At 30.1% G+C, this 27,194-nt stretch overlaps 1 protein-coding gene across 1 annotated transcript in view; it reads right to left on the minus strand.

The window, feature by feature from the left end:
* Nucleotides 1–9,845: 9,845 nt before the first annotated feature.
* Nucleotides 9,846–27,194, minus strand: part of LOC111641974 — a 35,260-nt gene continuing 17,911 nt past the window's right edge. The window contains exons 2-8 of the mRNA XM_023388233.1: nt 16,724–16,787; nt 15,907–15,992; nt 15,001–15,093; nt 13,711–13,770; nt 13,536–13,619; nt 13,026–13,302; nt 9,846–11,669 (exon numbers count right to left, since the gene is read on the minus strand). Of these exons, the coding sequence (XP_023244001.1) occupies nt 11,533–11,669; nt 13,026–13,302; nt 13,536–13,619; nt 13,711–13,770; nt 15,001–15,093; nt 15,907–15,992; nt 16,724–16,787 (801 nt within the window). The 3' untranslated portion in view covers nt 9,846–11,532. The remainder of the gene's footprint in view (nt 11,670–13,025; nt 13,303–13,535; nt 13,620–13,710; nt 13,771–15,000; nt 15,094–15,906; nt 15,993–16,723; nt 16,788–27,194) is intronic.

A 27,194-nucleotide genomic window follows, 5' to 3' on the forward strand; every position in this document is an offset into this window, starting at 1 on the left:
GGTTTTATTTACTTTATCCTCTCCTATCATCTTTTAATGTTAATTTAAATAATAATTTATTGTAGAAGTAATAACAGTAGTAAATTTGCTTCCAATTTACTTTCTTCGTTACACCCATACATTATTCATTCAACCACACCAAAAATATCTTCGTTAATATTTAATAATATTTTATAACATATAACTTAAGCTGTTACTTCCAGAATAATATAAATATATCTTTATTTATTTCTCCTTTATTATATAATATATCATATATAAATCCATATGTTTTCACGTAACTACATGGAAGGAAAGAAGTTTCTTATAGTTAAATGGAATTTTCATTACAAAGGATTTACTTATACAAAAGTCTAATAATATTTCATTATTTCTATTAACATAAATAGTGTTATATAATAAAATTATAGAAATTTTAAAACAATTTAACACATAATGATTACAGTGAGTTCTCTACTCACCACCCCTTTTTTTCAAGATAAATATAATTTTAACCCATCTTTATTAAAATTATTCAGTGAGATTATAATGAAAAGGAGAGAAACAATTTGTAAAAAATAAAGAAAGATATTCAATAAAAGTATTATTTCTGGAAAACATAAGAGATCTTTTATGTCTTCAACTGCTTTCTCCATTAAGAAGTATTAAAAGGGATCATTGAGGAGGAGGAAGAGCTTGATCCTTCCAGAGAAAGCTTGACACGTGTCTATGATAAATACATAAAATGCAATAAATTTCCTAGAATTATTTATCATTTAAGTCTCATTTATTTATCTAGAGAATTGCAGATAAATTACTCGTGTATTAATATAAACAAACTGTTTAATATAAATTTAAACACTCGTATAGTATATTACAAAGTATTGAATTATAAAATAAATTTTCTTTTTTAAATTCCCCCAACTTATCACTTTTTACTGCAATTTATCAAGATTATTTACAGCTTCCCATTTATCACTTAACAGAGAACATTTATTATAGTTGTAGTAGGATAAATTTTTATTATAATTATACATATTTTATAAGTTTTTAACGTCATTTTTCAAGATTATATCAACACTTTTTAATCTCTAGCCACGGCTGTATAATACAGAATTATAAAATTTTATATTAAAAGTTACAGTAGTGTTATCTCGTGTGACACCGGGTGATATTTTAAATTTTTTTAATTATTATTATTACGCTAGAAACTAGACTCTTGATAATCCGGCCATTCCCCGTATTTCTTCACAATAAAACTGGGCAATAGAGGGTCAGAAATCATTACAGGGGTGCAGAAAAGTATGTATCACCTGAGGTACACGGCTTTATTCGGAGAAACCCTCAAAAAAGAAACCCTCAGGGCACAGCTCTTCTCCGAAGAGCTGTGCCCTGCACGCTCAATCCACCCTTGAAACAGGGCTTTGATTAGAGAAGATGAAACACTAACATTGTGTAAGTGATCACAATTACTCCCATTATGGACTGGTCTGACCCACAATGGGCATGGGTAGAAATGAAAACGGAGCTTCGATTCATACCGCCCACGTTTATTTATTGGGTGGATCGATTTCCAAGCTAACAAGTAAGATAAGCATTGTTCATCGTTATCTTCAGAGTCAAACGGAAGTGTTGATATGTCACAATGACGGAATAGAAAAGATTAATTGTTGAAAAAAAAGAAAAACAAAAGACATTGTTTGTGTGTAACTTTTTAATGAACTTTAACTTGTCTGTCGCGTTTATACAAAACTAATAATGAAATTTGTTTGTATACGACAATGTTAAACGTAGATATCTTCAAAGGGAGAGAACTTTCTATGCAAAAGTGGTCCCATTTAAGTGTTATAAACGTGAAGAAAACCCGGAAAACTCCACGCGGCCAGCGAGCAAACACACGAACAAGTACCAGTATTCAGTGGTTTTATCCATTCAGGCACTGGTGGGTCAATAATTAATAGAGATAATATACTGTTTACTCTGATAATACACTAAGATAATACATATAATATTGTATCAGAAATGTTTTTTATAAGTTTATTACTATGGTATGGCATTCTGATTGTGTTTTCTAGTTAATTCTGTAAACAGTTTTTATGAAATAATATATATATATCTTCTTCTTTTGAATAGAATGTTTATGTCTTCTCTTCTAAGAAGAAACATGAAAGTCTGATTCAATTAAATCTAGCAAATGCAATTGATGAAATAAGATCATCGAGTGATGAAGAAACCTTTTTCATCAATCAGTATCAATCATAGCAATGTGCCAAACCAACTTAAAGAGAATTTATGAAGATATTTTTTTATGTCTTCTAGCTTAGTTTTTCTATATATTTAATTTTTGTGAGAAATTATATTCGTGTAACATAAATTACTAATTTATTTATCTTATTCTGATTAATAAACAATGAAAAAAATCCCTCATATTTGACGTTGACTGATTAGGTAAATAATAAAGTTAGGTAAAAATAAATACAATCGAACCTCCAATAACGGCCACCTGTCAACAACGGACACAACTAAATAATGATCATTTTTCAGGAACGTTTTCTTTTAAACAAAAGTCCATAAAGAATAACCTTCAAACAGTGGCCATATTTTATGTAATTTCCCGTAAACAGCAGCCATTATTTTTGAAATGAATACAAAATTACCTCCAAACGATCATTTTTTTTCTCTTCCTGCCAGTGTCCGTTATTCACAGGTTTGGTTTCATAATTACCTCTAAGTATCGTTAAAAGAATTTCATGTTTTTTTTAGAATTTTTATAGTATTATTATTTTTTATGTATTCACCGTAGATGCAATACGAGAGGGAGTGAAGCTATAGTGTTATACGTACCAACTCACGTGCATAAAATTTCTTATCGATCAGTATTCGAAAATAGAAGGACAGTGTCGAGATTTGTGACTAAACTTCTTACTTTTTACGTGTTCAGTCACCTGCTTTTTTTCACAAAAGTAGTTCTTTTTCTACTTCTTCTTGATTTTTTATACTCTACTTATTTCAAATATTTTATTGCACCATCAGAGAATTTTTTTCTCTCTCTCTTAATCTTCCAACAACTAAGTATGATTATTGCTTGTCAAAAACTTTTTATATAATTACAGAGACGACAGATGGTAGAGACAAGAAGAATCTCTGTCATCTTTACAATGGCACGTGGGCCTTTCTTTCGGGAGGAGTTTCTTAGTTCAAAGTAATTTTTATTTTTTTAAATAACACTAAAATGGCTTACTAATCTGCCATTTTGTTGTCAAGTCTCTTAACAATCGATACTTTGATTTTAATTCTGTGTATATAAATATGTTCTATACGTGATTTCCATTTGTTTTGACAAATACATGTTGATTTACAAATGTTCAAATCTATCTGCCTGTCAGTCAGTTTTTATTCTTAAATTCATCTCTATAAATTCAACAATTGGTACTTATAACAGAAGCAAATAGATTTATTTCTCTATAACGGGGTTATATGCACAGAAAAATTTACGTAAGCAAAGTTTACCTTATCAGAACACTGCTCTTCTACAACAGTTCAACGTTTTGTGGTGGGGAAATTCAAAATGGCGTCATACTGACGTAACACATAATGTACTGTACTGTACAGTTAACCATAATTTCATCAAACCAAAGGTTCTCCCTTATTAAAAAGAGAAGGGGGTACCAGATAGATCGCCCATGTAACAACAATTAATAAAATACTGAAATATACAATAGAACCTGCTTAAAACGGAACGTAATAGTACCTGCAGAATTTTCTATTTTACAGAGAGTTTTCTGTGTTTATTATTGGGGAGAAGCAGTAGTGTTGTGTTATCAGTTACTTTTCACTTCACACGTTCGTGTGTCTGTTCGTAAAAAGACTCTTTTGAGTAATTTCGTAGACTGTTTCAAAGTTATCTTACCTCATATTTACGCAGTTTTATGTAAATAACGCTAGAATATCTGAAAACTTTATGGCTCTGAGGATGGAAGACAAGACTTATCCATTTGCATGAACTTGTGAATTCTTCATGACTTCCCCTTATTAACTAAATTTACATTATAAAAAAAACATTCCACACATTAAAATTAAATAAATCTATTTAAAATTCTACAATTTACATTCATTAATTCATTAATTCGAAATTACATAATCTTGTAAATTAATTAAATGAATATAAATTGAAGAGTTTCAATTAATTTATTAATTTAATTCTAATTAGGAATTTTGAATAAATTTATTTCACATTGTTTTTTAATCTCTTATGTAATAAAACCTCGAAATAACGCCTTTATAATTAATGCCACCCGCTTAAAGCGCTAATTAATGGATCTTTTTGGTGTAAATTTTAAATAGAAAACCCTTCAGTGAAAGAGTGAATAAAACCACTGAACAATAGTCGAGGGTTCGCACCTTGTCAATGATAGCACGTAGAGTTTGCTGGGTTTTTCATAGTCGAACTCAAACCTCACTTGTTTTATTAAATACAATTAACTTTATAAATAAAAATTATTAAATATACACACAAGATTCGATTTAGCGCCGTCATCTGCTAATCTCCGTAATTGACATTAAATCGAGTGTGGCGTTAAACCGAAGAATTTTAAACAATAGTAATTATATACGTAGTAATGAGGTATAAAAACACTCCTGATGGACCTTAGTTTTTCACGGAAGTGCCTTTCTAAATGGCATCATCCTGGTAATCGTTATATCGAGGTTTGACTGTGTATTGCACCATTGAAATACATATAAAATCCACAATGCAATACTTACAGAAAAGCAATTTTTCATAATTTTCTATTCTTGTTTATGTGTGAAATCCAGTACACGTGGCTTTGTTGGCACTCCTCTTGTTAAACCTGATTAAAGAATTAAACAAAATGATTTATATAAAAATCATATATTTATTACAATATATAAACATTTATTTATTTGATTTATCTTTCATAATTTCTCTCACATTCCCTTCAGTTAATAGAAACAAAATTAATTTGACGTTAAGATTTATGTTCTTATAAGTCATCTATGATTGTTTTGATGTTCTTTAATAGCCTACATTTTCTATGCATAATATAATTTACATTTTCTATTATTTTTATTAAAAATTCATAGAAGAACGAGAAGGGTAAGGAGGAGAAAAAGAGGAAAAAAGGAGGAAGAAAAGATCGAAAAAACAAGAGGTGAGGAGAGAAAAGAAAGAAGTGGAGGAAGGGAAGAAGTAGTAAAAGAAAGAGATGGAGGAAGGAAAGAAGAAGTAAAAAAAGCAGGTGGAGGAAGAGAAGAAGTGGTAAAAAAGAAGAAGTAGTAAAAGAAGGAAATGCAGGAAGAGAAGAAGTGGTAAAAAAGAGGTGGAGGAAGGGAAGAAGTAGTAAAAGAAGGAAATGCAGGAAGAGAAGAAGTGGTAAAAAAGAGGTGGAGGAAGGGAAGAAGTAGTAAAAGAAGGAAATGCAGGAAGAGAAGAAGTGGTAAAAAAAAAGGTGGAGGAAGGAAAGTAGTAAAAGAAGGAGATGCAGGAAGAGAAGAAGTGGTAAAAAAGAGGTGGAGGAAGAGAGGAAGTAGTAAAAGTAAAAACTGGAGGAAGAGAAGAAGAAAGAAATGAAAAAGAGAAAGTGCAGAAGAGGAAGAAGATAGAGATGAAGCAGAAAAAGGTGAAGGAGTGGAAGAAGAAAATTAAAAATTTAATCTGAAATAAATACAAAAATTAAAAATAAATTTAATTAAGCAAATGGAAATATTATACTAAATAAATTTTTTTGATAAATTTTTAATTTTTTAAATATTAAAAATATCAATGATACATTATATTTTAAGTGCCTGTAAAACTAAGCTAAATCACTGCATTACTGTATTTAAAAGGAAAAAAAAACAGAAGCCATAAACATTAATCAAAGGAGGAAATTTATACACAGTTTAAGCGAAGATAACAAAAGAAATATTGTCATATTACATTTCATTTCCTTTATTTCATTAGGTATAAAAATTGATATCGTTGGAATTATTAAAAGAAAAGTATTGTAATAAATCATACGCAACATTCTCTTTCTATTTAACATCTTTATTTTTCTATAAAATTTATTAAAATTAATGGAAAAATCTCATTTTGTATGACTCTGTCTAATTACTTACGCGTTATAAATAATAAAATTTAATCAATTTTTAATGAAATTAAAAGCGAAATGAAATGAAATAAAATAAATTTTGACAGAATATTTTTCTTTTTAAATAAATTTTTATTATTATTTTAGTAAAACCTGTCGAAAACAGAACCTGAAGAAATCCGGCTTACACAGGTTCAACTATTACAAGACAAATGAATCAAAGCTAATCAGCTCTTCTAATGATGTTATGAGTTATATATAAGCTTTAAAATATTTTAAATTTATATAAATAAATTATAATAATATTTTAAGAAATTTTAGTGTAAAGAACAATAGATTATTCTGTTTTTAAATTGTGTAAAAACATCCTCTCAAATTGTATTTTAAACGAAGATAACCCGCGGGTTATACATCACGTCGTAGTCTTATTTACATTTTTAATTTAATTTAAATAATTAAAATGGAAACTTAATTGCACGCAAAAGTTGCTAAAACAAAATTAAAACATTCGAATAACCCGTAGTTATGGAGCAGCTGTTGTTGTACAGGCGTGAGTTTGTAATTGTAAATTAAAATCGGAGTATAACCCGCACCCTTTTTAATTGTCTTTTAAACAGAGATTTTAAAATATATATATATATAAATTATCTCGTTTATTAGTGGGAAAACCAAAGAAATTATCATGGAGTGAGGCATCGCGGAGACCCCCTGATTTAAGTTAAACAGTTGTAAACATCCTCCTTCTCTTTAAATACCCATCTGGAACCGTTACTGTATTGCTTAAATTAATTATTCTAGAATTAATCTTATGTTTTTGCTGTAAAGAAGTGCAACGTCACTGAAAGAAAGAGCTAACTGGAATTTCATTACATTTCTTTACTTTTCCTGTTAGTTGTTAGAAAATAGTTGTTACTGCTGATGGTGTTAAGAAAGAAAACGTTGCCCTGTATCAGAAGTTAGCAGTCTTTCGGAGTTTCATACAACATTCTTTAAAGAAGAACTGGAGCAGCAGAAATCGTGGTAATAATCAGGTCACCCTTTGAACGAAATCACACCATGTAACAGGCTTTTGTGAATCGAGTAACAAATATATCAAACGGAATTGTCAATTCAATTTTTCTTGTAGTTACTTGGATCGAAATATTATAAAATTAGATACTAGAATAAATTTAAAATAGGTGTAGGAAGCATTAAAAGTTATGTTTAGAATATTATTTATTATTATTATTTAAAATTACATACTTAATACAGAAATATATGGATAAACAAGCTTATTTTTCATTAATTATAATACTTTATCATCTCTCTAAATAAAATATATGATGGTGAGTTCAAAATTCCTAATAATTTACTTACAATAATAAGTTTTAGACAGTTTTTATCCTTTTTCAAACATTATTTAAGGTAAAATTTTTCTAGTATCAATAATAATAATAATAGCTTTACAGTTACATACTTTCCTAGAGAGAAATGTTAGTATAATAATGGATATTAATCTACCATTGCAGTAAATCCTTTATAACTTTTAAAAAAAAATAGATTTACAGAGCCGAAAAATATTTTTAAACGGAGGTTTAAGACAAAGAAATTGTGGCTATCCATCAGGATAAAGTATTGTTATTATTTTAACAATTTGTTTCTATACCTTACTTATCAACTAAAAAGTGCAAAAACTAAATTTGATCTGTGCATTTTACCTTTGAAAGTTACATTTATTATTTTTTTATGATGTTATAATAAATTTTGAATGGTGTAAAGTTCTATTCGATAAATCAATTGTGATCTATTGTGAGTTTTTCTTTCTTATTGTTTATATTCCTGGCATTAATACGGAGTGGTTCGAAAGTTCTTACACGTAAGAAAGTCAGTGGCACCTTCGTAAATTTCGTATGTGACTTCACGTGATCTGGATGCCTGTTTATAGATCTCTGGGCATCCTATTGGCATTCTTATACGGTTGGAAACCATTTTTATACGAGTAAAAACAAAAAAAAAAACCATGAATCAAGGCCATCTTTCACATGTTTTTCAGCTTTCTTATGTCACTGGTTTCGTGGACACGTCCAAAAAATTGCTCCTATTTTTTATTTCTTTCAATTCTTTCTCTTACAATCTATATATTATTACACTGTATATTGATTAAACACTAGTTTTAATATAGTATAACATACAGTATCAAGCTTGTGCACGAATATATATCATGAATCAATCTTGTGTTGATAATACACTTCGCGTTAGTGTTTACAATTCAACTGGATAAAACCACTAAACACTAGTTGTGGGTTTAGGTTTGGCCAACAAGCTGGCCACGTGAATTTTTCCGGTTTTCTTCACGTGCATAGACTTGTGCATGTAAAAATCCCCACAAACCAGCGACTAGTGTTCGATCCACTCGGCCACACGTGTGCCATGTAATAAGAAAAATGAAGATGTAATGAGTGCCAGATAAAGATAGATTAACTGTGTGAATCGAGGATATCAGCAATTAAAAATGGAAAACAGTAAATGGTGGTTACAAAGGACCTTCATGATCAGGAAGCCACGCGTGATCATGATTGTGCCATTGTAAGAAATTTCGTTAAGCGTTATAATTTTACATTATTTTATGGGGTTTTTTTTCAATAAAAATAAACTTCTAGATTGTGTACTAATTTCAATTTATTCTTTAATTGGATTAAATGTTTTGGCAAATTGCAAAATGTAGTTAGAAGAATCCACGTTGAAGCTACCATTTTCTATGGTTATCTTTAAAATCTTGATTAATTTTTAGCCATCTTCGTTATCTGTGATAGACTTATTTCCTTTTTTTTCTACCATTACTTCTATAGTTATTCCACTTCATTTATTCTTAATCCTAAATTTGAACTTTATCTTTTTCTTTGAGAAAAGCTTCCACGAAGATAAAGGAAACTAATTCCCTTTATCTTCATTACGTAATTTTTTTTCTAATTTATCTTCATAATAATTAAAAAAAATTAGTACCGAAAGGAACTTCTGTGGCATTTTTGGCGCCGCTAACAACACTTCATATTGTAAATAAAGACTTTGCTGTGTAGGAGAAAACTGCTCAGTGTGGTCCTCAAGTGCTTTGCACACTGTATTCGGCGGCCAACGTAATTTTGATGATGCTTCTCAGATGCTGTGCGAAACAGCCAAATTTACATAATGTCCTCGATAATTATCGAAGGTAACAGAAAATCAAACAGGTACAAAGCGCCAAAAGTACCCTAGCGGAGAGTTTCGCTAATAATTTGCCCCTTAATTTTTAGATGAATTTTTTTTAAGACGATTCAACTCGTTTTATCTCTCGACTTGAAACCTCATTAATTAATTCATTAAATTTACAATATTTAAGTGATTTAATTACGAATTTAAGAGTTAAATAACATAAAGAAAAAAAAACACAATTAGAAGTAGAAATGTTAAATATTTTATTTATAAACATTTATAATTAAGAGAAAAATTTTTTAATAAATAATAATTAAATTTTATTACATTTACATAAAAGAAGCGAATATACAATTAATTAAGAAATATTAAATTTTAATTAATTTTGCTAGAACATAATTAACATCAGCATTACATTAATTAAATCACTTTTAAGCTCTTTTAAATACAAAGTGGAAAGTTTGAATTATTTTTATGAAAATTTAAATTTTTATCTAATATAAAACTATTTTTTTTCCTCCTCCTAAATATATATATAAAAAGTTAACAAAGAAATAAAGAACATTTTATTATTAATAAATACAAATTTATCCAAGGCAATTCTGGTTGAATAATTAAATTTTCGTAATTATATAGCTCTTTATTCTTTCATAAAACTCTAACAATTATAACTATAGAAGACTAGAGATTAGTAAACTTAATAGATAATACAATAGACAAAAATTCTGCATAAATGTCCCTTTCAAATATTTTTGGCCCTGTCCTGAGGGATCCCAGAAGGGTCCTGGCTCCCTTAACTTTAAAAATAAATACATATAACGCACTTATAAACATATATATACAATATATAAGAGCTCACTTTTCATTCACAGCATCAGTGGTAAGGGGTGAATATAGTTTTACACGTTCTCCCTAATTCCCCCTAATTCTTACGTTATGCTAATGGCGAGTCATTAAAAAAATGGCCCTAAATAAACTCTAGCTTAAAAATTATTATAATTTGCCTTTACTCCTCGTGTGATTATAAACGTTGCCTGTATCACCTGCATCTATTAAGTGAGGAGTGAAGGATGAATGCTGGATAATGTAATCAGGATGCTGCAGAAGAATAAGTGATGAAGAGTTGCTGTGTAAATGAATAGTCTACAAGTCTAAATTACTTACTGGGAGTGTAGTTTAAGTATTTTTTTATCATAATAAACTGTAAAATTCATTGTTAAACAAAGATTTTATTTTCAAATCTTCTTAAATTGAAGATAAAAGCCTTCATTCCAGTTGGCATGTAATTTAAATTACAGAGAGAATCATCTATGCAAATTTTTGTCTTTTGTATCTCTTCAAGTTATATTTATACACGTTTTAATTCTTATAATATATATTAAAATCGTGAAATATTTTATAACAAATTATTACAAGTTAGTAAATTCCAATATAAATAACAACAAGCATTTTCCACAAGCAATTTTCATTAACTGTTTTCCTGTTTTTTAATGTATAATACTGTATAGAACTAACATGAAATTCTACATTTTGATTTGTTTTTTAAATATGATATTGAAAAGACATTACTGTTTATATTAATAATTAATTTTGGGAGTGGGCGATGATTTATATATAAGCGATTAAATCAAGACCACTCCCAAACGTCATAATTACGTACTACTCCCAAAAATTAATATATATTGCCTCGTAAAGAGAACAACTCTTATCAGTTTCTATATAGAAAAAGTTTCATTCTATACCTTACAAACTTCTTTATCAATTAATCTCTTTAAATTTTATAAGATAAATCTTTTAAATAATAAAAATTCCAGTATATTTAAAAGTATAAGTACACGTCCAAAAAAAGAAGTGAACCATTAAAATTTTCCTAAATTTTTAGGGATTTTAAACCTTATTTTAAGTTAAATTTATGGGAAAAAAAGGTTAATATTTATAAGATTGATTATGGTTTACACTTATAGAAGATTCATAGAAGTTTATAATAGATTTGATATGTTGAATAGCATCCATTTCTTAAAAATTCTTTAAAAATCTGGCAATAATCTTTATAAAAACCGTAAAGGTCTGAAACTTCTCAGCATTTTCGTGTCTTAAAACTGTTTTTTTTTTTTTTTTTTTTTTTTAGTGTTAAGCTCGAGAGCTTAATCGTTGTTCACGAAGTTCTTAGTGTCATCAACAGCAGCACGCAACATCAAAACTGCTCAACTACTGCTTTAAATCCTCTTTTCGAGAAATATACTTAAACAAAACGAGTATTTAAGTGTATTATATTAATTTAACATTACAAAAAATGTTATATCATATGAGCCATTTCGGAATTGTTATGAGCAATTTCTGTTTCTAAGAGATGAGTTGCTGATAATCTTCTTGGATGCATTTCTTCGTTTTCTCCTTTGTTGGTTGATTTTGTAGAAGAATCTCGTTCTTTTTCTAATATAATAAATAAATAAAACAGTAAAAATCGAATTTTTAATGTTTTTTTTTTAAAGTTATAATATTCTTACTCCTTCTTTTAAATCGTTACTTTAATTTTTAACAATGTAATTCATCACAAATACTTATAAAATTATCTTTATAATTATAAAGTAAATGTTTATTTATCAAAATATTAATATTTTGAATTAATAATACGCTTAGAAACAATGATATTTATATATTTAACTGAAATTCATTTTAAAAATTAAAGTATTTTACTTGAACTTTAAAAAATTCATTAATATATAATTAATATTTAATATGTAATTTGTAATATATATATATTAAAAAAATAGAAAATTTTTAAGCCGAAGAGAAAGAATTCATTAAACTTTTAAAACTTAATATCGGATATTGTAGAAGTAAATATACACAAGAGGTTTTAAGAATCCCATTTATATATCGAATCTCGTTAAATCTCAATTCTACATCATTTGTTTCAGTTTATTAGTGTTTACTTTGAAATTTTAACTTAATGAAATGATTCAGGTGTGTATTATTAATATTTACAATGCGAGTAATAAGTCGATTATCATTGAGTAATTTTCTATTTATAGGTTCTTCTCTTTCTCAATTCTCTCCTACATCATCCTCCTATCCAATTCCTATCCTTTTTCTTAAATTCACAAATAATTTAATAATTATACAGTATATATATATATTTAATACTTCACCTCCTGTAGACACTAAGAGGGCATTTAATTGCAGTGTTTAATAAGAGACCCGTACAGGCTTAATCTGTTCAGGACAGACAAAAGTTTGGGTGTCAAAAGCAGCAGATTCACGCTTTAATAGTTGCTAGAATTGTATTATAAAATGCCAAAAAAAAGGTGTTTAAATTAAAGAAAAAGCGACAAGTAAGATGAAATATAAACGCCATTATGCTCACGAACCACTTACTGATGTACAGTCGACCCCCCTATAACACTGTTGATAATTCCGTTTTATATGAATTTCATGTTGTACGAGTCACTTAGATTTTACAAATACGTCAGCCGTTCACAGCATGGCACAGGTATTTGTAAAATCTAAGTGACTCGTACAACATGGAATTCATATAAAACGGAATTATCAACAGTGTTATAGGGGGTCGACTGTAACTAACTAAAAGGTAATTTACATCACCCAATGGTGGCGTGTAAGTTACCATATTTCTAATTTAACAATAAGATTAATAGTAAATTAAAAACAAAAAAGTTACAAGTTTCAAAATTCATTAAGTTTCCTAAACTCTAGTATTATTGATTAACTTCACCTCTCGTCATTAAGCTTACAAAAGAAAAAGAAATTATAGAACTAATATTTATATACCCGTAGACATCTGATTTATCTTTTTCGGAGGATTCTGATGAGGAATTGAAGCATCGTCTTCATTAATAATGACATCTGAAGGTTCGTACGAACTTGGTTCCTCAGTTATAGAACTCAGATCTGTTGGATGGAAACTCTTCGTTGTAGTAGTCGAGCTAGATGTTGTGGTTGATGTCGAAAGACTTGTAGAAGGTGCACCATTCTGAGATTTAGACATAGCCTGAGGTGCATTATGCTGACTTGGTATATTGCTTAAGAATCTTACCGGTGGTACAGCCTTTAAAAATTAAATTAAAAAAAAGAAAAACCATGTTTATATCTCTTTACAACCTTTAAATTTCTCCACTTTAACCGAAGAAAAAATGAGAAAGTATGCAAAAAATATATATATATATTATGTCATAATTTTCTTTTATTTGTCGTAAAATTTTGACGTCGTAACAAATAGAAGTCTTAAAACAAAGTGTTCATACCGGTCGAAGGTGTGTTGACCGGAGATGACCTACTTACTTGATTTCCGTTGTCGGCTCCTGCTCTTCCTCTTCCTATCAAGTAATCTTGATACTGTGAGATGACACACAGTAAACAATAGATCTAAATAATTAAAAAAGAAGGAAAAAAAAAGAAGATTTTAATATAATAAACATTAAAATCATCAAGTTTACGTGTTAAATATAATACTTACGTGTAAGCCACACATGACGAAATCGATGATGAATAATATAATTTTTATAATATCCAAATTCTGTAAAATAATAATAATCAGAATTTAATTTATTTTTCTTTTATTTCATTATACTTTTCCATATTTCATTCACAAACTCGCCCTTTTTCATTGATGCTTCAGTGTTATTTATTACACCATTCTGCTATTTGGTAAATTATCTGTTAAGCGTAAAGTATAAAAAAAAATAAGTATCTAAATTTTTTGATTGATGATGCGTCAACACTGTTTACGCTTTAAAAATGATTTTGATTAAGCTTTATTATTATTATTTTTTTTTTAAATGATTAAAATATATATTTGACGATCACTTTTAATAAAAATGTGTATCTCTTTCGTGTGTGTGCGTGTGGATAAAAATCAGTAAAAGTGTTTTTTTTTTTTTTTTTTCGTGAGAAAGGTCAACGAAAAATATATTTTTTGCGTGAAAAGAGAGCAAAATAATGTTTTTTTTAATGAGAAAAGTAGATTAAAAGTATATTTTCCGTGTATAAAAGTCAAGAAAAATATGTTTTTTTTTCACTAGAAAGGTCAAGAAAAATATGTTTTCTGGATGAAATGTCAAGAAAAATATGTTTTTTTTTCACTAGAAAAATCAAGAAAAATATGTTTTTTTCACTAGAAAGGTCAAGAAAAACATATTTTCCGTGTAGAAAGGTCAACAAAAAATGTATTTTGAAAAAAAAAAGGTCAATAAAAATGTCTTCGTGAGAAAGGTCAACATGAGAGGGGAGAAAAACATTGTTTGTTGACCTTTCTCATAGGTCAACAGAAGATATATTTTTTCGAGAGAAAGGTCAACAAAAAAAAAATATGTTTAACACAAGAAAGGTCAACAAAATATGTTTTTCTTGAAAAAAAAGTCATTTTTAGTTAAACAAAATAACATTGGAATGATTTTATATTAATTGAAAATCGATTAGAACATAATAATTTGATACTAAATTTACTAAACAATAAAAATTCTTGTGTATTAAACGACTTGTAGTTAATTTATTTAACTTTAAGACACTTCAATACGTTCAACGATGTTAAAATTAATTATAATTACATTTTTATCTTTTAACCCAGATTTAATATATCGATACATTAGTGTAACATATAAATTAACCTTTTCATCAGTAAAACTGTGAAAGGATATCTTTTCGATATTGTTTAATTTACTAATTATCCCTAGAAAATCAATTGTAAAGCTGAAATAATGAAAGGAGTTACAATTAGTAATCTCCCTATTTTCTGCATTAAACTTACTGTATCATTGATGAGATAGAAAGCGAGGATGATATCCAATAAGGTTGTCATAGTAACGGCGACGATCCATGGCAGCAACATCAGACGATTGTCCTATCTCAGAAGACAAACAACTCAGTAAATGACACTCGAAACGTTGATACTGAAAACTTTTTGTCAAACTAGAAACAGATTACGAGTTAAATAGGAAAAAAAAATGCCATTTAGTATATAAATAAATGATCCTTATAAAATATTAAATCTAATTCTTTTGCATATAAAACTGTAGGAAGAAAAGGATAGTTAAATGAAATTACAGCATACCTATTATACTTAAAATCCTCTTTATATTATCATTTAATTGTATAAAGAAGTGGTGCCCAAACTTTTCGAATGGCGGGCTAAATTGCCAAATATTCTGTATATATTAAAAGTAAACCTATTTCTATCATTTATAATACCCCTTTAACGTGTACTGTGAAGAGAATTTGGCCTGGGCTTTTATACTATTGTACAGTACATTTTAATATTGATAGTGTACAAGTCGACCCCCCTATAACACTGTTGATTTTTCCGTTTTATATGAATTCCATGTTGTACGAGTCACTTAGATTTTACAAATACGTCAGCCGTTTACAGCCCGGCACACGTATTTGTAAAATCTAAATGACTCGTACAACATGGAATTCATATAAAACGGAAAAATCAACAGTGTTATAAGGGGGTTGACTTGTACTATTAAAAGTAAAGCCCATGTTACACTTTACTATACTACAGCCACTGTGTTCTGTGTTCTATCTGTCTTTTATATATTGTTTGGTGTGTGTGTGTGTGTGTGTGTGAATTAATATAAAAAATATATTATCTGTATATAATTTTGGAGAATAGAAATTTTCTTTTGGACATAACTCAATAGAGTTTACCTACCACACATAGTCCTATGAGTAGTAATACAGAAGTTAGAACACATAGTGCTGAGAAAATAAGCATCAATGTAGTTAGTATGAATAGAGCTGTAAATATAGAAAGGTAATAAAATTATTCCTTAAAGTAAGAAATGCACAAGCTAATAAAGAAAATTCTGGTATAAAATTATATTATTATTATAAAAACAAAAAGCCTACACCGGACTCTTGCTAATCCGGCCATTTCTTCTCAGACGTGCTGGATAACAAAGTGTGCGAAAGGCCTCGATGGTAATGAACGTCGCCCTTCATTATTTATTAGTTTTCGAGCTGTAACTTCCTTTTTTTCTTTTTAATTTTAAATTGTAATTAAATTTAATATTACAAATTTATATATTTATAAAAGAAATATACACGAAAGGGAGAGAGAAAGAGAGAGATTATAACTGGAGTATGCCGGATTAGCAAGAGTACAGTGTATTTAACTATTTAAAAAAAAATGAAATTCTAATTATCTTAAGTATTTCTATAGAAAAAAATATATATTCCATTCTTTACTTTCGACTGAATTAAATATATCAGAAAAGGAAATAATAATTGTTTATCTCTTCATGACAAGTTTATCGATTCAGTTCATTCAGGAGCGCTTGAACGAATTTTATGTTCGGATAAAGATGACCTGTGAAACATTCTTTAACTTAAGACGATAAAAGTGACAAGAGAGAATAATCACTTCATTACGTTAACACTAGAAGATAGTAGGTAGAATAATTGAGTGTATATATCCGGATAAAGGGGGAGGTGGAACAGAACCATTCACAATTCAAAAATCCTCTTACCTAAAGATTGTTCAACATCTTTGATTTGGAATGCTCCAGCTGTTAATACTGTTATGTAAAACATCTGAAAATTAGAAATGAATACAGGAAATTAGTTAATTACAAACGGATTTTCTTCATACGGGGTGGATCAAAAGTCAGTTAACGCCCCAGACGAAGCGTGTGAATACAACATACCCCGGTATCTTCTAGTTTCAATCGGTCATAAAACTATACACCTAAGTTAACTAACTTTCGGGCCACACTGCAAGTTTATATAAATTAAACAAACTTAAGAGAATTTTTCTTAAATTATAATAAGAAACACTAATTTAAATAGGTTTCTGTTACGTTTCTTATGCGTAAAAGTAAATTTTGGGCCTTTCTATTATCGACCCTGCTGGTCCCCTTACCTGTGCTCCTGGTTCTCCAATTGCGTGATAATCTTCTATGATTTTCTATTAACGTATTCTTGATAATTGTGAATTTTCATCTTGGATTCGGGTTCGAAATTGGTTTACACTCTCAATTCATCGTTAGATTATTAAGGGTCGGGCCCAGTGACGCGTTAGAGCTTCGTGAGGCCCTAGTAAATTTGAATTAGAGTACTGAATGTAACCAGCCAAGTTAGTCGTGGGTTCGCACCCGAATAACAGGCTAGTCACGTGTTATATTCACGTGTCTAACACCTAAATAAAGACTACTTTCTTATAGAAAATACTCCTGTGAGGTAGATCTCCCCTGTCAGTTGAGCTTCCTTTAATTTAACTTTTAGATAAATAATGTATACCAAAATCAGTCATTTGAGCGCTTACCATGAATAATAAGTAATTGTTAGAACGAATTATGAGATGCAAATTAATCAATAATTGAAGTTTATAACTTAATTAATGTTAATTAAACTTATACATGTGTATAGTTTACTGAATAAATATTAAATTAATGATAAATGAGGTGAATTGTATATCTTCGAATCGTAAGAATATACTTCTACAGAGGCGTAGTGGATAAAATTGCAGAAGAATGGAAGTTAGTCGTGGGTTCGCGCCTCACCAACGAGTTGGCACATGGAGTTATACGGGTTTTATTCACGTTTATAACGCCAGTTTCCCATGGGAAGTCATTCCGGGATGCATTTCCCCCGTTACATCGCTTAAGGGTTGCTATGCCACACCTCATCAACCGAGTAAATAATAAACTGAACTTTGGTGATTCAGTGGTACTGAAAACAATAGTAATGGTGGTGGGTTAACGCTCCAAAAATGAGTGTATGTGCACTCATGTTTGGAGCGTTAACCCACCACCATTTTTGGAGCGGATCTTGGATTGGCATGTGTAGTTTTCAGCTGGCATGTCCATTTTTCATAGTTTTCAGCTGGCACTTGTAATATTCCGGCTTTTCTTCATGTGTCTAATACCGAAATACATGCCAATACCCTAAAGAAAGGCCCCGGGAGGCCCCCTCTTTGTAGATTTCCTATGTATTGCGTTGGCTCATTTCATCGATCCAGGAAATTCATGTTATTACTCTACTGAATTCCAACAATTTTCTTTTGAATTTTTATTATTATCTTTTTTTTTTTAATGCAATTTTTCCGTCATTTTATGTAAATAAAATCGATTTTAAATTTAAAATATCATATCATCGTATATATTGAAAAACGTAAAATTGCTTCGGGGGAGGGGGAAGATGAAGTTAAAGAGACGTCTTTTATGACCCCAAATGTTTTTCTTGATCATTCAAACTGATAAAATTCACGAAGATTACGTGATGTTATGATGTAAATTTACAGATATGGCGTGATGTGTTCGAAAATTTACTCCCATTAATGGCCTATGAAGGATAAATGAGAACAGTGTCACACGCATCGCATGAGTGCGCGTTTGACGCGTAATTTTAAAACAATAACAATGTATTTATTTTATTATTCTTCATTAAAATAGGAAATTATTTCTCCTACCTCGCGTAAGATACAACAAAATTCATTATTACGGCAATTAAATCGCTAATATTAGAGTAGATAATACTATAGTACGTCCATAAAAAATTATCTGTAAACAACGGCCATTTTTTTTTCTTTACGTTCCCGTCAGTGGCCGCCGTTCACAGGTTCGACTGTATTTGTATTTTACATTAAAATATAATAAATTTTATTTGTTTACACAGAGCTCGGTAGTCATTGTATTGTCCGTGTAACACAAGATTACTTCATTAAATAAGATAAAGGAGGAAATATAACTTTAGTGTAACTAGATCGAAAGAGAATGTCGACAAAAGATCATCGCCGAGGTTATAACGTTGATGTTAGATTTGATATGATTAAGCTACGTCTTTATTGACTAGCAGTAATTACACAACTAAGAATAATAATGGAATAGCTTTGACTCTTCACTCTTTACATATCGGTGTAGGAGTTATGTAGGGATATAGAAGGATGTGAGGATGAAAGAATTATGTAGGGATGTAGGAAGATGTAGAGATGTAGGAGCAACGTAGGGGTGTAGGAGCTATACTATTTGAAAGATTCTACAGTCTTTTAGGAGTAATTGCACATAAGGAATCTTCCAAGCGCCCTTGCTTTGAGGCGCTTGGAAGATTTCTATCCTTTTGCAAATATCATCGAAAAGAATAATTATTTAAGACATAAATTCTTATTAAGTCAGACATTTTCTTTTGATAAAATTAATTTGTTAAAATAAAAATAAATGAAGCGTTTATTCTTCAGAGAGCTGATACACATGAAAAAAGATTCGTTTTCATTTCATTGATTGTAAGCAGGAATTTCCCTGATTAAGTTGTCTTGTGATTGGGGGCATTTGGGACTTCATGACTTCAACCGACGATTGGCCAGATGTAGAATGATGTTGGAATTTAATCAAGGGCCAGCTTACACGATTACACAAGTTTCGGATATCGAGCGCTCCTCCTCCACAAATGTGAAGGTTCCATAACCGATTACAAGTAAAGCTGTAAATTACTTCTGTCATTTATCTTTAGCAACACAAATTTATCAAATTAAATTGTTTTTTTTTTTCTTCTTATTCTTATTCTTCGGAGAATGTTAAATATGTCGAAAGAAAGTCATCAAGAGAATGGGCAATTACGATTGCTGAAATCTTAATAGTCCTAATAGAAAAGCTCCTAATTGTCTTAATAATTTCAATTCTATTACTTGATTTTGTATGCAAATTAATTAAATGCATTTAATTGAAAGCTAAATTTTAATTATATTTTTCTCCCTCGGTTTAGCGTGTAGAACCATTAAAACCATTAAAACTCTAATAATCTTTATAGACGTGTAATGGAAATTATTCTTAAAGTGAATTGGTTTGATAGGATGAGCCACGCAACACAGGAAATCTACCAAGGGGGTGGAGTTCTACGGGAAACTGGCCCCTATTTAGGTTCCTTTTTTTAAATCCCCTATCTGTGGGAACTAAAAGGGCCTTTCTGCAAGCCCATTATGGGTCCTGCTAAATCCACAAGGGTGAAGTCGGGTGGTGAGGGACGAAACCCAATATATCCACACGAACTAAACTCCGAAAATTGCTGGTGTTTTCGATACCGGGTCAAGGTACCACCTTAATCTCTCGACCATCCAGCTGTCAATTCTTATTTAGGTATCGGTTTGTTTGGTTATGGCAACGCAACACTTGGGCGATCTGCCTAGGGGAGATGCCTTCCGGGAGTTTTTTTTAAGGGAAACTGGCCCCTATTTAGACGTTACAGATGTGGAGGAAACTGGGAAAACTCCACGTGACCAGCCCGTCCGAGCGAGGCGCGAACCCACGACCGATCTCCCAGTGTTCAGGTACGAAGAACACTTGGCCACCGGTGGGCACTATTTAGGTATCGCGCGCGAGAATAAAACCCGGAAAACGGCACACTGTCAACTCGAAACCCAGAAAACTGCACGTGGTAACTTATTAATCGGATGTGAACCCACTACCAGTGTATTCAATAGTGTTGTTCACTCGATTACCGGTGGGATTTCTTCTCAAACTTTTAAACTTGATTTACGTTCATACCTGGCAAAAATATCCAAAGTTTTGTTTTCAGTTTTTGATAATTTACTTTATTTGTTTATTTTTCTCCTCGTTTTTATATTTTGATATAATTTTGTAGATTACATTGTAAAAAAAGTAGGAATTTTAGTACACGTAAAGCCCCAGGCAAGAACGAAATGAATGTGAAATTCTTTTTTCAATAACTCATAAACTCTTTGCTAATGTGTCTGTCTGTCTGAACTAACTACAACTGTACGCATTTCATTGCCCAAAATTTCTAAAAAGAAACTTAATGTCTTGAAGAAAAAAAAAAAACAAAATCAAATTCTATCTTGATGTTTGGTTAATGAAGTTTTTTAATGATCAAAACTCCAAAATTGTCTTTCTTCTGTAACTATTGGATGAACTTTCAAACATTTATCTTTTAAATCGAAGTAATTTCAGTGTGACAATCATTACTATAGCAATGTATGAGTGCAGTATAAAAAATACACGAAAATTATTTTTAAAAAATTGTAATTTTGTTTAGAAACATTGGAAATATAACAGATACATGTATGGAAATTGTTAAATTTTGTTGGTCTGGTGTCTTCAAGCATGGAAGAAAAGAGAGAGAGAATGAAAATAGGAATGAGAAGGGGAGATAGAGATGAAGTGAGCAGAAAGAAGCAAGGTAGAGAGGAAAGAGGAGAGGGGAGATAGAGATCTCCAGCACAGTCTAGACAAGAAACTTTTATTTATTATTGCTACTGCAGGTGACGGCATTTTCCCATCTCTTACCTATGCTGGTCGACTCATTATTGCAATTACGGTATATCGGTCATATTTGAATGTAATTGTAACTAGACATATATCTTAGAATACAATGTATTGGTTGCTGGTCGATACCACTGATACCAAGTAGATAAAAGCACTAAACACAGGTCGTTGTACACTGATTCGTGCTTCACCAACGACTAGCCCGTGAAATTTTTCCAGTTTTCTTCGTGTGTTTAACATCTAAATAGTTGCCAATTTCATTAGAAAAATAGTCTTCCCAGAAAGCACAGATGGTACATGTGTGCTTTGCATTAAACCACCACATCAATTCCTCTGATGATCACACACGTAATTAGTATTAATTGAGTTGGTATATGTTAGTGCCTCCCGTTAACTGTTCAATAATTTAATGAATAATGCTTTAAATTGTATATTAATATTTATTTTATGCGTTTAAAAACAAATTTCACTCCTAAATTTACTCTTATTGTATAATTTAGCAGCAAAACCAGCTTTTAAATCGTCCTTATGGGGTCTGGTCTAATTACAAATGCGAAAGCCTGTTGATCTCTAGAAGCTCCATAAAAATGTAAGTTCTTCTACAAAAATACTGATAAATTTTTAAATAAGAAGCCCTAAACTATAATCTTATATTGTATGACCCTAAGATATAGCTTGTGTTAATTTACATACACCCAACTCTGGACCCTTTTCACTAGAATGGCCGAACAGATGCAACACTGATTTGTCGTGGGTTCGCATTTGATTTGCTGGCCACATGGAGGAGTTTTTCGTGTTTGTCAGGTGTTCAACACCTAAACAGATACGTGTTTCTCATTGAAATTCCTCCCTCGTCACTTATCTATAAGTTAATTCAATTTTATAAAGAATTTTATCTTTTATTAGGCATTAAGAATTATTTATACCAGAAAAAAATACGAATAAAATCAACCAAAATTAACTTTTATTTACTTTATTAACTTTACTTTGTAAGTAATAAAAATAAATTACTGATTACAATATAATCGAACTACACCCAATTTATTACAAGTTCCAGGGCAAATTCTTCTTCATAAAATAAATAAACCAAGCTTCGTCTATCGAATAACTCTCTTATTATTTTCCTTATTAATTTCCGATTGTTTAAAATTTAATCTTTAGAATGGTTAACTGAATTTTGAGCCTACCTTTAAGAAAAATGTAGAAATAATTAAAATGGCGGAGAACTAACGAGTAAAAATTTACGTAAAAAAAATTCTATCATCAATCATTTCATTAATAAAAATTCTATATTAATTTTTTTCTCCCCTATAATTTATTATCAGCGGTTTCATAGCCCAGAGTGAAACCTTAATTAAAATGATCTTTAATTTAATTTTAATTAGTTTAAATATTTGTTTAACCTATTTTTTCCCCTTTAGAATTCGGCTCGGAGTAGTTTAATTTAAGTTATAATATATCCTAAATAAATCTACTACAGAGCTACTTAGCATTTCTTTGATAACATTAAACGTCAAAGGAAGAACCATTTGTTTTTTTTTAATGTGCCATACAGAACCAACGAGTAATTCTGTTTAGTAATCGAAGTGGATGCCCGGGAGCATTAACAATGCTGTATATAAAAGATATACACGACTCCATTAAGCGGAATTCTCTTACCGAAACTCATTTACTAAGCTCACTCGTTAGTGGTTTTTCCAAAATGTATGATTTTTCTATGGCCTCCGGGCATTCCAAACCCCCTTTGGCTGTTTATACTTCGACAGTGTCGAGTTATTTATCAGGGAGTGTCTTACAATACCTTACCTCCTGTGATTTCACAGAAAAAAAAAAATGCACAGAAAATACACACAAAGAGCCGAGATTAACGAGGAAACTGTCAACCCCAACACTACTTGGTATATAAATATAAGGTATTTATGCTTTTTAAAGTCTTTTTATTTACAATATTTAATTTTTAAATTGAATATTTTTGTAGGGATTTTTCTACAATTTATTCTTTTATAATTTAATTAAAACACTTAGAATTTACGGAAATTTTTCATTTAGAATCAAAATTCATTCCCAATGGAAGAATCGTTACAATGTATTTAACACTTGAATCATTAATTTTTGCGTCAGTTTGACGTCATACAGTTTACAAAAAGAAATTTTTAAAAGTGACGTCAAAACTTACGTCAAAAAAATGTACACACTCAACCAATAAAACAGATCTTTACTTTTAAAATATTCTGGAATAAATCAATCTCAATTTCTTTTATCTTCTCCCTGATAATAGATCATTAATTAAGAGAACGTCGCCATTTTATTTCACTCGGAAAAAATCGAATTTGTTCAGCTTCATTAAAGTTATTATTAAGATATTTTCAAAAGAGATTTATCAAACTTGTGATAATGAAGAAGGCAAATTACAATAAAGCCTGTGCTAGTTGCTCGCAGGTTCGCACCTCAACAACGGCAGGCCACGTGCAGTTTACCGGGTTTTTCTCGTGTCCAACAGTTAAATAAGGGCCGCTTTCTCGAAGAAACCCATATTTTTGGGTATTATATGGGTCCATATTCATCATTTCTATTGAGTTATTACATTTATCGTATATTTTTTTCTTTTCTGTGAAAACATTTCTCTAATTAAAATATCAATTATAAATATTCAAGCGTAAATATAGCTGCCTAATAATAATAGAAAGTCAGCCAAACTCTATAAAATCTAGCTCACGAAAAACAAAATTCCTACAAATATAAATGTAGGAATTTTTTCCCTCAGCTTTCTTGCAGAAAGAAATAAATATCTTTACAATTTTAGTAAGAATTTTCTTTAAAAATATTTCTGTTTTTGATGTCAACAAATATATATATATATATATCTTTGCATTCTTGCAGAGATTTATTAGGGATATTTCCTTAAAATTAGTTACAGAAACAATTGTGTAGGGATATCTACGGATTTTCCCTAAATTCGGTTGCAGAAACATTTGTGCAGGAACTTTTTTTAGATTTTTACCTGAATTTGAATTTCACACTAAAAATTCTTTTATTTTTCTAGGAATTTGTTAGGGATATTTCCCTAAAATTGGTTGCAGAAACAATTGTGTAGGAATTTCAACGAATTTTTCCCTAAATTCAGTTTAGGAATTTGTTAGGGATATTTCCCTAAAATTGCTTTCAGAAACAATTTTGTAGGAATTTCAACGGATTTTCCCTAAAATCGGTTGCAGAAACATTTGTGCAGGAACGTTTTTTAATACATTCTCTCTGAATTTGAATTTCACACAAAAAATCCTTGCTTTTTCGTGGGAATTTTTTCTAAATTTGAATTCACACAAAAAAGGTTAAGCTATCTACTCAATTATTTAGAGTTAGTTTGGCTTGTTTTTCAGACCAATTTATTCCCTAATTAATTTTTTAAGTAAAAAAAATTTAAAGTCTTAAGACATATTTCAAATAAAAATTTCAATTAGAGTGTAATATTTTATATAAAAATCAATTGCAACTGAACGAGTAGAACGTTCTGAAAGATCGCTTTATGTCACATTTCAAAAATCATTTAAATATGATTTTTATGGTTGAAAACGCGTTGAAATTTCAATCATTTTTGGAGGATTTTCATATGAAATTTCAACAAATTTTACGATTTCCTTGTGCTGTAATGTTGCCCTGTGCAATCTTCAACTTTTGTTCAGTTATAATAACACGAGGAAAGCGGAAACAATGCAAGTAAAATGGAAATCGAACCCGACATCTCCGTAAGATACGCTATTATTTCTACATAGTTAGGTAATTGGAAAAGTAAAATCCAGAGTTTATTACATACAAACTTATAAGTATTTGGAAAAGACAGTAATTTAGCTTTAACAATAGTTAACTGAATTTTGGATCACCCTATACAAATATATAGTAAAATCCTTTCTAAAACAATTTAAATACTAGGTAAGAGTACATAAAGTACCCCCATAAGCAGGGGTATTTAACCTGTCCTCTATAAACCGCACTTTTTAAGTTTCCTGCAAATGAAACTTCTTTTTCTTTGTTTGCAGCGCCAAAAGTGCCACAGTGGTGAGTTCAGATACTAATATTTTTAAGGAAATGTCTTCAGTTGTTTATTTAATTTACTCGTTTTTGAAAATAAATTCCAATAAACCATCAAAAAGATCAAAATTTAGCTGAGAAGATGGTACAATTTTTTATGTTTATGAATAAAAAAATTTATAATTACAGTCGACCCCCCTATAACACGGTTGATTATTCCATTTTATATGAATTCCGTGTTGTACGAGTCATTTAGATTTTACAAATACGTGTGCCGGGATGTGAACGGATCACGTATTTGTAAAATCTAAGTGACTCGTACAACATGGAATTCATATAGAACGGAATAATCAACAGTGTTATAGGGGGGTCGACTGTATTNCCAAGTTGGATTTTCAGTGGATTCGTGCCACTAGTGGCTAACCAAGTTGGATTTTCAGTGGATTCGTGCCACTAGTGGCTAACCAAGTTGGATTTTCAGTGGATTTCAGTGGAGTTCTGTGAGAAATTGGTGCGAAAAACACGTGAAGCCACGAAAACCTTACATAGTGAGACATCAACCCATTGGTCTTGGGTTCGTACCTCACGATGGATTTTCAGTGGATTCGTGCCTCAATAACGTGAAGCTTTTTACATTTTCTTCGCGTGTCTAACACTTAAATAGGGGAAATATAAAGTCATCCGGGTGTTTCGTTGCCTTATTCTACCAATTCAATCTGACCTCGTTGCTAGCCATCTTCCAAGAAGGTAATTCAATTTATACTATATTCAATAAAAGGGTCATTTGGTCTTCGGTGTAATTTAAATTTAAATAGGTAAATTTTACGTGTATGCTCTACATATATATTATATTATATATAATAAGTCAAAAGGAACCACTTCAGAGATGCCAAGGCCTATGTGTAAGCCCTATAATATGATATTATAGGGTGTGTATATAATAGGTCCTATACATAGTATCATTATTATAAAAGAGTTAGACACATCGTTGGAGGAAGAAAAATAATAAGTTTAAATTATAATAGAAGGCTTGCATGTTATTAAATGCCATATTTAAAATTTATATAAATAAATAAATAAAAAATTATATGTATTTTTTATAGGCGTATCGAGTGGCATCCTCACATATTGGTGTGTGATGGAGAAAAAAATCATTAATAAAAGTGACACCGACAGGCGACGTTACGTCGCCAACATGACAAATAGAATGTCTTTCTATAGAAAAGAAAAGCATTGTGTAATTGTTTTGATACCTGTATTTAAGTGTTCAAACTCGATAAAGTATCTAATTTTCTCTTCAACTTGTAAATTATTATTATTATTTAAATCCCCCGTTATAACGATAAGAGAAAAGTGATTATGAAACTGTATATTTTAATTATATTTATGTAATATGAACCCCTTAGTATGTTCTTTTACAGAGTTACAATTAATAATTTTCGGTTGAGTGCCGTAACAAAGGTTTGCCTATCTTTGTCGCTTGTTGACCTCTATTCGAAACTAGATTTAATTTCTCAACCCCTAAGACGATCCCTTGTAATTTATAGAAGGATTGATTCACGGAATTAATCGATTCTTCTAGTATTAGGATTATCTAATGGAGGTTCTTCTAGTAACAAGGATTCTAGGGGTTATTTTTTGTAACGGATATTCTAGAGATTCTTCTTGTAATGGCGATTGTAAGAGACATAAAAGGAAT

The sequence above is a fragment of the Centruroides sculpturatus genome, unplaced genomic scaffold (genome assembly GCF_000671375.1).
Source record: "Centruroides sculpturatus isolate CEXI.00-Female unplaced genomic scaffold, Cexi_2.0 scaffold113, whole genome shotgun sequence".
Lineage (NCBI taxonomy): Eukaryota > Metazoa > Arthropoda > Arachnida > Scorpiones > Buthidae > Centruroides > Centruroides sculpturatus.